Consider the following 10,946-nt stretch of genomic DNA (forward strand, 5'->3'; position numbering starts at 1 on the left):
TGGAGGCTTCAGCTGGTGCAGAATGCGGCCGCGCGGGTAGTGATGGGAGCATCCCGATACTCCCATATTACACCCCTCCTGCGTGAGCTGCATTGGCTACCAGTTGTCTTCCGGGCGAGATTTAAGGTGCTGGTACTTACCTTTAAAGCCCTACATGGCTTAGGCCCGGGATATTTGCAGGACCAGCTGCTACCGGGGACGACTTCCCATCGCCCAGTGCGCTCACACAGAGAGGGCCTCTTCAGGGTGCTGTCGGCCAGACAATGTCGGCTGGCGACCCCCAGGGGGAGGGCCTTCTCTGTGGGAGCACCAGCCCTTTGGAACCAACTCCCCCTTGAGCTTCGGATGGCCCCGGACCTCCGGTCCTTTTGCCGCGACCTCAAAACTTTTTTCTTCCATCAGGCTGACCTGGATTGATGATGGGTTTTTAAATATGTTTTAATTTTTTAACTGTGTAGTTAATTTATTTTGGGGCTGTTATTTAATTCTTTTTTAATTTTTGTATTGTTGTTTTTATTGTTGTTAGCCGCCCTGAGTCCTTCGGCATATAAGTCCCAAAAATAAATAAACAAACAAACAAACAAACATCTATCTGGCATGTTTTTAAACATTTTTGATAGTCTTGCTGGTGGCAAGTGCCATCTATAAAACATTTTATATAAATTTTGTTTATAAGGTTTATAGGGTTAGGCCTACGGTCATTCGGAGAGGTGCGCGCGCACCTCTCGGAAAGGGCAGCAGCGCCGCTTCTTGGGAAAGCTGCCGCGGCCCGTCTGCAAAGCTGCCGCTTTCGGCAGCTTTGCAGACGGGCCGCGGCAGCTTTCTCAAAGAGCGGCGCCGCTGCCCGTTCGCGCAGAGGTATGCGCGCACCTCCGCCCGTTCGGAGAGGTGCGTGTGCACCTCTCCAAACGGGCGGTGCCACTCTCCATTTGGAGAGGTGCGTGCGCACCACTGCCCGTTCGAAGAGGTGCGCGTGCACTGGGCGGCTGGGAGCCGCAGGTTGCCGACCCTAACCGTTAGGGTTAGGAAACTGACTGGCCGCACGTCCCACTTTATTTTTATAAATAAACTCAAGGTGGCAAACATATCCAATACAACCCTGAGTTGGATTTGGCCGAGAATGATTGGCCCAAAGTGACTCAGCTGGCTTTCATGGCTAAAGTAGGTCTTGAACTCACAGCCCACAGCTTTCTAGCCTGGTGCTATAGTACTAATATATTTATTTATTTATTTATTTAATTAAATTTTTATACCGCCCTTCTCCCAAGGGACTCAGGGCGGTGTACAGGGCATATAATAAAAATACAAAACTACAAAAGTTAAAATAGAATTAAATTAATGCCCACGATAAAACAATAAAATATAGCAATATTTAAAACCCAAATTAATTCCCCATCAGGCCAGGCCAGCTTGTTCAAATAGGTGGGTCTTTAACCCGCGCCGGAAGGAGCGGAGATCCGGTGCCATCCGGAGCTCCACCGGCAGCTGATTCCACAAAGCCGGGGCGCCCACAGAGAAGGCCCTCCCCCTGGGGGCCACCAGCCGACATTCTCTGACCGGAGGCACCCTGAGGAGGCCCTCTCTGTGGGAACGCACTGGGCGGAGGGGAGTTGACGCCGGCAGCAGGTGATCCCCGAGGTATTCCGGACCCATGCCATGTAAGGACTTAAAAACCATCACTAAGACCTTGAAGGATATTAGGATATTATTGCAATCCTGTACGATAATGGGAGCCAAAAATAAGGAGCCTGGAGGTTAAATTGTATAAATGGCTAAGGGCATTTGGTACGTTTAACCTAGTGAAGGCTTAGGGGAGACACAATAGCCATCTTCCGATACTTGAAAGGTGCCACAGGCAACAGGGCATTGATTTATTGTCCATAGCATCCCAGGGCTGGACAGGAAATGAGTGGAAATCTGTCAGAGGAATGGTCAACCTGGAAATACAAAATGATTTTCTGACGGTCAAAATGATTAATAAATGGAACAGCTTTCCTTCCGGACTTGTGGGTGCTCCATCACTGGAGGTTATCAAGAAAAGATTGGACAATTTGTCTGGGATAGTATAGGGTCTCCTGCGTGCAGAGGGGGCTGGACTAGAAGACCTCCAAGGTCCCTTCCAGCCCTATGATTCTATGGAGCTTTGGGATATGCTACCTGAAAAGAACTGGAATAATGTAAACCACCGTCTTACCACTTTCCCCCCAGAAATGCATTCTGATTCATTACAGATCACTTCCATTACCCAAATCAGTCTAGTTCAGTTACTAAAAGGATTACGTGCAACCAAATACTGTACAGGGAGTCGACTTGTGACTGTAATTGAATCTGAAATTACGGCTTTAAGTTGTGCTGGTTGTTAAGCAGGTCACCCTGTGAACCATGCTCGATTTTGCAAACCGTTTTTTGTGGCAGTTGTTAAGCAAATGCAGCAATCGCAAAGCAAATGTGGTTGTTAGGCAAATCTATTGTCTGCAATAGGCTTTTTTTGGGGGGGGGGCAAAAAAACTGAAAATAATGTTGCAAATTGCAGTCACGTGACCACCAAATGCTGCAAATAACCGTGAGGGCTAGTTGCCGAATGCCCAAAATGTGATCATGCGACTATGGGTGGTGGGAGGAAGGGAGAGCCGTGGTAACTTTGAATCTGAATCAAAAGTAGCTCTGGGGAGGTCTATCGTAACTTAAAACAGCTGCCGAGTAACTGGTAAAGGACTACCTGCATCCCTTTTACAAGGTGGAAGCCTTGCTTCATAGCCTGCAGCTGCAATTCAGGCATGAAATGAAGAGGGAGAGACAAATTTGGTGCGCTGAATGTTTTATTCCAACTGGCAGGGGAAAAAATGGCCTCTGGCGGGAGGAAGGAAGATGAATTGCGTTGCCGCAGGAACACCACAGCCAGGTACTAGGAGAAGGGATGGGGGCAGCTCCCGCCCTGCTTTTTACTTGACCTTCTTCTTTGGGCGCAGGTTGTTGGTGTGGCCACATTTCTTCTTACGACAATTCACAGCACGGGGGTGCAGGCGGGCATAGCATCTAGAAGGGAGAAGAAAAAAAAAAGACGAGGGGGGGGGGAAGGAGTCTAGTTACTGGCACGGGCTTACGCATTTGAACACTCCAGCTTTGCACCTGGGAGTGGACTGTGGTTGCAGGAACCACTCCTGCCTTGATGTGACAACAGATGAATCAATAAAATGTTCTTACAAGACGGACCCCCACTTTCAGACTAAAGTAGTCAAGTAAGCTGCGGTCCTCCCACTGGTGCTGGACTTAAGCTGCTCACCCCTGACCATCTGGCCAGACCGAAAGGAAAGCGAAGTCCAAAATGCAGTAAGATACTTTTTTCTTAAATTTCTGCACGCCTGTTCTAAACGCATAGCATCCCTTATTTGCCGCATGACCATACAAACACCACATAATACTGAGCCTTGGTGGAGCAGTGGGCTGATGCCTCCTTAGGTAACACCAGCTGCCTGCAATTAGTGCAGGTTCGCATCCCACCAGGCTCAAGGTTGACTCAGCCTTCCATCCTTCCCAGGTAGGTAAAATGAGGACCCAGATTGTTGGGGGCAATTAAGCTGGCTTTGTAATAATGCCGCTTGGGGGGGGGGGAAAGCCCTAATAAGCAGGCATATACATAGAATGAAGGCTACTGCTAAGCACATTTGATTTGTGCTTAGATTGTAAGCCGCCCTGAGTCTTCGGAGAAGGGCGGTATATAAATGGGATTAAAATAAAAAATAAAAATAATGCAAGGTTTGTGTTCAAAGTAGTAGTTCTTTTTCCAATTAAGCCAGAAATGGCTTATCTGGACCTCACTGGAAGTATTCCAGCATTGTAACGCATCCTCCTGGAACTGCCCAAACTCCAAAGGTCTTTATTTCAAGCTGGAAACACCCAGCGTTTCAACCTCAGAGCGTTTCTGGAAGTGATGAGGAGGAAGAGGAAGAGCAGATTTATATGCTGCAATGTAACACCTAAAGGAAAGGTTCCAAAATGGGGGCTTTTGAATTTGAAATGCTTGGTGCAACCCCTACAATCTACCATCAAGAATCAAATGCTGGGAATGAACAACAGGACGCTTCTTTGTTCACATTCCCCAATAGAATATTCCAGAGAGCAACTTCTGCCCATTATCAAGAGCAAGAAATTATGCTTGCAGTGTAGTGTCATGGGTTTGCAAGGACAAAAGATACAAAGGTAGGAAAAAACCATAACCTGACAAGATTATTATTTTACTGACGTGTTGCTCTGCAACCATAATAAAGATGGAAATCGAATTATTTTACTGAGGAAGAAGCAAAATACAGTGAAATGATTGCCTTTCGGGTTTTTAGTCACAGCTATTGCAATGAAGCTGTAAAAAGGCAGGCAGTCCTCGAATTACGGCCATCCAAAGTCATGCCGAACCGCCCCCAAAAGATACTGAATATCTGATTTTGAAATTACGACCACCACAGCCGCCTTCCTCCCCGCCCCCCAGTCATGTGATTGTATTTTCCAGCAAAAACACCCACTGAGTAAAATGGATTTGCTTAATGACCGCTGCAAAAAATTAAGATTAGACTGTATGTTGGGGACTATGTACAACTGTTCATCTCCGTTGATGTTACCAAAGTTCCCCCCCCCATCATCCAAGCATTTTCCAGTCCTCTAGTTTAGGGGTCCCCAGCCTTGGCCACTTTTAAGACTTGTGGACTTCAACTCCCAGAATTCCCCAGCCGGCTGGAAAATTCTGGGAGTTGAAGTCCGCAAGTCTTAAAAGTGGCCAAGGCTGGGGACCCCTACTCTAATTGTGTGGGATGTCACATTCCCTAAACCGGTGTGGCCCAAATCCTACAGTTCAGTCTTAAGAGCCTGCATTTTCCTGGAACCGGCCACGCCCCGTGGGACATACTTGCGGCAGATCATCTTGTCACAGTTATACTTCTGGGCCAGCTGACGGAGCGAAGGCTCAATAATTCCTCCACGGAGGCGCAGCACCAAGTGAAGAGTGGACTCTTTGGCAGGGAGAAAGATGGAAAGAAGATTAACGGTGCGGACCAGGGTTTGCAGAAGCTCTGACAAAGGGGAGAGTCGGGATTCGCCATTCTAGAAACCGGATCCCAGAAGCCAAGGAGAAAATAGACACACCCGCCCCCAGGAACATGGAACACAAAATGGCCTTCAGTTGTTCGATGTTCCCTATTACGCTCTGCAAAGTATCCAAGGCCAGAGGGGATCCTTTTTTTGGCAGAGAGCCTGGAGATCGATGGTGAATCACAGCCAGGCTGGACAAACTGAAACACTGCAAGTTGCTATCCAAGCTTCCAGCCAGAGCAGGATGTTCTCATCATCCTTCAGCCTTGCCAGTTACCCTCACGCAATAATGAGCATGATGTTGAAAACAGGAATATCTTAATCTTAGGAGAAAACACAGCAAGGTGTGTTTGTGTGTGTGTGTGTGTGTGTGTGTGTTACCCATTTATCCTGCCTGTGATCTAACTCAAAGCTGTCATCCCTAAGCAACGTTACTCTTGAATGTTAGTCAAGTCAGTGGAAAAATTCAGCCCACAGTCAGCGCTGAGATGTTTGCTACTACAGCAAATTCATTTTTTACATTCAACCTTCGGAAACAGTCAAATCAGGATTGTAACGCCTCGAAACATTTAAACTAAGAGGCCTGTTTTCTACTAGCTGCAAGTGCTGTTCTCTTTCTAGGGGCAAGAGGCACTGAAACTGTGTTGAATTTGGTTCCGATTTGTACGTGTGTTTCTGGCAAATATGATGTCCCATATAACAAACCACGGCTAACTGAGGAGCTTTTCCAAATGGAGGAGAAGGAAGAGATGGGTCATCAGCACGATACCTTTCTGGATATTGTAATCTGAGAGTGTGCGTCCATCTTCCAGCTGTTTTCCCGCAAAGATCAGACGCTGCTGATCAGGAGGAATGCCTACAAAACAAAGGTTTTGTATAGAAATCAAATGTCTTAAGGCAGACATGGGGGAGAATTTCATTTTTATTCTGACAAAACCAACAGCTTTCACACAGGCCCTTCTCTCAAGTAAAGCTGCACTAGACCATGGACAGACTTAACAATTATTTAGAATGATTGTTCTCCATGTGATGGACAAGAAAACATAGCTTGCTTATGACCATAGAAGAAGTCTCTTAGTTTCAACAACGCTGTACCTCACGAACAAGGGTCTTCAAACTTGGCCCTTTTGTGACTTGTGGACTTCAACTCCCAGAATTCCTCAGCCAGGCTGGCTGAGGAATTCTGGGAGCTGAAGTCCACAAGTCACAAAAGGGCCAAATTTGAAGACCCCTGCTCAAGAGAATATTTACATTTTAGTAACATACTGAAAAAAAAATATGTTTAAAAGTGACTTCCACACACGCACATATGAGACAGGAGAAACCTGACAGCTATTCATAGTAAAGATGGAAGAATTCCAACATTTGGAGGACACATTTGGCTATTAATAATATTAACTATCCCTCTCTAATTCTAAATTCCATCTTGCTTCCCACTTTACACAGAAGGATGTACACATATGAATCAATGGATCTGCTTCTTCAGATCTTTATCCCAAGACCTTGTTTTCTGCATTACTTTAAAGTCAGGAAAATGTTATTCTGGGCCTGGGCTTATCTATGGAAGCTCTGGATTAAAGAGCATTCTCTTGCCCAAAAATTTGTTTTGGTACCTATTTTTTCTATCTTCCTGGATCCTTCAAGTTATTTCCACTCATTTAAAGTTAAGCCTTTCAAAATTTCAATTAATCGTTCTCTTCCTGCTGCGTTTTCAAATCAGTTTGCTTTCTTATGGATTTCATTCATTATAAAAGTCATTGTTCTAGAAAAACAGTGCTTCAGTAACCCTTTCTGGGACAGAGAATGTGCAGATCAGGAGTACAACCAAGCAGAAGTCAATCTTTTTAAAGCACTGGCAGTCTTGACGCTTTCCAACAGGCTGTATCCCTGACAATGTTTGATAAAACCACCCCAACCACACGGTCATGCTGGCTAGGATGAATAACCATTTTGTGCAAAGAAATCTGGAAAGTACAGCTCCATCTCAGTTGGCAAAGCTCTGCTTTGATCTTCAGTGTATACAGAAGCCCAATTAGTTCCCACAATAGCGCAGTTCACCAGACTGCAGCTCCGGAGCATCTCCAGTGCATGCAATGTGTCTGTCTCTTGGCGGCATGAAAGCGGTTCTATCAGGTTGGTACTTAAATCTCACCTTCCTTGTCCTGAATTTTTGCCTTGACATTTTCAATTGTGTCACTTGGCTCCACCTCAAGGGTGATGGTTTTGCCGGTGAGGGTTTTCACAAAAATCTGCATTGTGGCAGCTGAGGTTACCTGGAGAATGTAGAGAAGTGACAAATGAACCAAGGTTTGGTCTTAAAAAAATATATGTATATATCTTCCTCAAAGGGACGCGGTGGCTCAGTGGGTTAGGACGCTGAGCTTGTCGATCAGAAGGTCGGCAGTTTGGCGGGTCGAATCCCGAGTGCCGCGTAACAGAGTGAGCGCCTGCTAATTGTCCCAGCTTCTGCCAACCTAGCAGTTCGAAAGCACGTAAAAAATGCAAGTAGAAAAATAGGGACCACTGCGGTGGGAAGGTAACAGCGTTCCGTGCGCCTTTGGCATCTAGTCATGCCGGCCACATGACCACGGAGACGTCCTCGGACAAGCGCTGGCTCTTCGGCTTTGAAACGGAGATGAGCACCGGCCCCTAGAGTCGGAAACGACTAGCACGCATGTGCGGGGGAACCTTTACCTTTTTATCTTCCTCACCCTGCCCAGTAGGGGACAGCAGCTGACAGCAATAAAAGAGCACAACCCAATTCTGACATCACTGTACACCGTACACCTACATAATTGGAAGTCCAGACATCTTGCGAAAGTCAAGAAATACTAGTCTAGGCATTACAGACACACCCACAGAAACCCTAGATATATGCCCCCCATATATTTAGAACACGGTAGTATCTGCTTAACTAATCACCCATGCTCTACATGTATTTTGTGGGAATGCACTTACACAATCCTATTTCTTGTTATATCTTCTGTATTATACATACATACATATATGTACATATTTATCTATAACCCTAAAACTACAGCTCTCCTTTCCTCATAAGGCTCCACATCCAATGGCATCAATCAGTTGACCCTGATGACACAGATAACAGTCCAGGTGGCCTGAACGATTCTCTTTTAAAAAATGCAAATTCCCCAACATCCAGTCAGAGCTGAAGAAGCTTCTTGGATGAGAAGCAAAACATCTTCAAAGAAAAGCAAGAAAGTCCAGTTGCCTGTTGAAAAAGCACCTTTGGAACAACCATGACCTGGATGACTGAGAATCTCCACAGACAAAATAATCCTTTAAAGGTCTATGGAACTGAGAGGAAGTAAGCAATGTCAGGCTATATGTTCAGAATGCCACATAAAATGTCTGTATTACACTTGGGCTTATAATAGCGAGACAGAGCATAGACAGTCCTCGGATTACAACCATTCATTTGAAATTACAATGGCCCTGAAAAGTGACTTATGACCGGTCCTCGGGTGACCGAGAATCTCCATAGAGACTCGTTTCCTCATACTATAAAGGTAAAGGTTCCCCCGCACATGCGTGCTAGCCGTTTCTGACTCTAGGGGCCAGTGCTCATCTCTGTTTCAAAGCCGAAGAGCCAGCATTTGTCCGAGGACGTCTCTGTGGTCATGTGGCCAGCATGACTAGACGCCAAAGGCGCACGGAATGCTGTTACCTTCCCACCGTAGCGGTCCCTATTTTTCTACTTGCATTTTTTACGTGCTTTCGAACTGCTAGGTTGGCAGAAGCTGGGACGGGTAACAGGCTACACGTCCCTCGGGATTCGACCCGCCAAACTGCCGACCTTCTGATCGACAAGCTCAGCGTCCTAACCCACTGAGCCACCGCGTCCCTCATACTATTATCTTTCCCCAAATCCCCTCGTACATTTTAAACACTTTAAGCATGGCTCTTCAAACCTGGCCCTTTTTATGCCTCCTGGACTTCAACTCCCAGAATTCCTCAGCCAGGCACGCGTGCCTGGCTGAGGAATTCTGGGAGTTGAAGTCCACGAGGCATAAAAGGGCCAGGTTTGAAGACCCCCTGCTCCATAGCTATGTAAAGGCTACCCCATATAATGCCTGGCTGAGGAATTCTGGGAGTTGAAGTCCACGAGGCATAAAAGGGCCAGGTTTGAAGACCCCCTGCTCCATAGCTATGTAAAGGCTACCCCATATAATGCCTGGCTGAGGAATTCTGGGAGTTGAAGTCCAGGAGGCATAAAAGGGCCAGGTTTGAAGACCCCCTGCTCCATAGCTATGTAAAGGCTACCCCATATAATGTCAGCTACAACTCTGGCTGAGCCCAAGCCAAACTGGGAAAGGGGACCACTAGGAAGCCCCCGGGGTGGGGTCCCAGCGAGGGAGTGGCTGAAGCTTCCCAGAAGGCAGTAATGGTCAGCCACCCCCTACTGTTGCCAAGAGGAACCGCATGGCTGCCTCCACGAACGCCACGGAAATCCAGCCCGACTCCATCTAATCTAGCTTTAAAAGCGGATCTGCCGATCGACGGACGCCTACTCGAGTTGTCTCGCTGTCTCCGTGCTGAGAGCCACGCAAGGACGCTTCGTCAAAAGGGGCCGAGAAAGAAGCGCCCGCTCGCCCGCCCCGACTGAAGGCCCGGCTCGACCACGCGCCTCCGGCAGGCTCTCCTTACCGAACGGAAAAGAGCGAGCCCCGGCCGGAAGCGGAAACCAGCACCGCTTCCGCCAAATCACTCCTCCCTCCAAACCCCGCCCCCCGCCCGCCCACCCGCCCGCTCGCGGCCTACGTCACAGTCGTCGCCCCGGTCACCACGGCAACGCCTAGCCTCAATCACCGCCTCCTGGAAGCAATGCGTTTCATAGAGTTATGAAGACGTGTGTGCGAGAGAGCCCTGCAGCTTTTTTCTTTTCTTTTTTTTGGTGGGGAGGAGTAGGGTGGAGTGGATTGTGAGCTTCTCATTGGTGAAGATGGAGTCTGATGCTTTCAGAAATTGTGGCTGCCCCACTAACTGAAGGCTTGCAAGAAGAGACTGGACAATTTATTTGTAATAATAAATAATACACCTTTATTGTCAAAGTACAACATGTGTACATTGAGATTAGCTGAGAATCCCCCTGTGCTCTCTCCCCCCCCAACACACAGTGACAACAAACCCTCCATCCCACCACACTGTGTGAACCAACTACACCACACACCGGCCTCCCAAGTCAATTCTGCATAAGATTATGTCCTATTTAAAAGCCTAACAGCCCACGGATAAAAGCTATTTTTCAGCCTGTTGGTACGGCTGGCTATATTCCTATATCTCCTGCTGGATGGTAGGAGAGTAAAGAGATACCGTCCAGGGTATTTATTATTTATTTTATTAGATTTATATAGCGCCCTTTCCCGAAGGACTCAATCATTTGTCTGAAATGATACTGTGCAAGGGTGGGGAAACTGTGGCCCTTTTATGACTTGTGGACTTCAATTCCCAGAATTCCTCAGCCAGCTGTGCTGGCTGAGGAATTCTGGGAGTTGAAGTCCACAAGTCATAAAAGGGCCACAGTTTCCCCACCTCTGTATAGTGGCTCCTGTTCGTGTGGGCTGGACTAGATGACCTCCAATGTACCTTCCAACTCTAGTATTCTGTGTTCTTTCTCTCTTTCTCTCTCAGACATTTATAAAAGAAGCAATTTTTTTATGGTGGGTGGAGTGGAAATCATAAAATATCTAAAAGTGCAATGCAATTCTAAGCTGCCAGATCTGAGGTGCAATAACTGGCATTGTTCTGCCTCCCTTGGCTGTCATCCAGTGATCCCCTGGAGATTGGCAAGCCAGTCTGCTCACTCCAACATTACCTGTCTCCAAGATTTTTGTCCTGATGTATCA

At 47.0% G+C, this 10,946-nt stretch overlaps 1 protein-coding gene across 1 annotated transcript; it reads right to left on the reverse strand.

The window, feature by feature from the left end:
- Window positions 1-2,801: 2,801 nt before the first annotated feature.
- Window positions 2,802-9,783, reverse strand: UBA52 (ubiquitin A-52 residue ribosomal protein fusion product 1). Its single transcript, XM_083365146.1, has 5 exons — window positions 9,612-9,783; window positions 7,232-7,352; window positions 5,849-5,935; window positions 4,898-5,000; window positions 2,802-3,036 (listed from the first exon to the last, which is right to left on the reverse strand). The coding sequence occupies exons 2-5, from the start codon at window positions 7,332-7,334 to the stop codon at window positions 2,943-2,945; spliced, it is 387 nt and encodes a 128-aa protein (XP_083221272.1). The 5' UTR covers window positions 7,335-7,352; window positions 9,612-9,783; the 3' UTR covers window positions 2,802-2,942.
- Between the last annotated feature and the right edge of the window lie 1,163 nt (window positions 9,784-10,946).

This window comes from Vipera ursinii, assembly GCF_947247035.1.
Source record: "Vipera ursinii genome assembly, chromosome: 1".
NCBI classification, from domain to species: domain Eukaryota; kingdom Metazoa; phylum Chordata; class Lepidosauria; order Squamata; family Viperidae; genus Vipera; species Vipera ursinii.

What these genes read in the sequence shown, in the direction of transcription:
- UBA52 (XM_083365146.1), bottom strand. Translation starts at nt 7,334, where the DNA reads ATGCAGATTTTTGTGAAAACCCTCACCGGCAAAACCATCACCCTTGAG. An exon ending in AAAAATTCAGGACAAGGAAG is followed by an intron (nt 5,936 to 7,231) that starts GTGAGATTTAAG and finishes TTTGTTTTGTAG; the next exon opens with GCATTCCTCCTGATCAGCAG. An exon ending in AGATTACAATATCCAGAAAG is followed by an intron (nt 5,001 to 5,848) that starts GTATCGTGCTGA and finishes TCCCTGCCAAAG; the next exon opens with AGTCCACTCTTCACTTGGTG.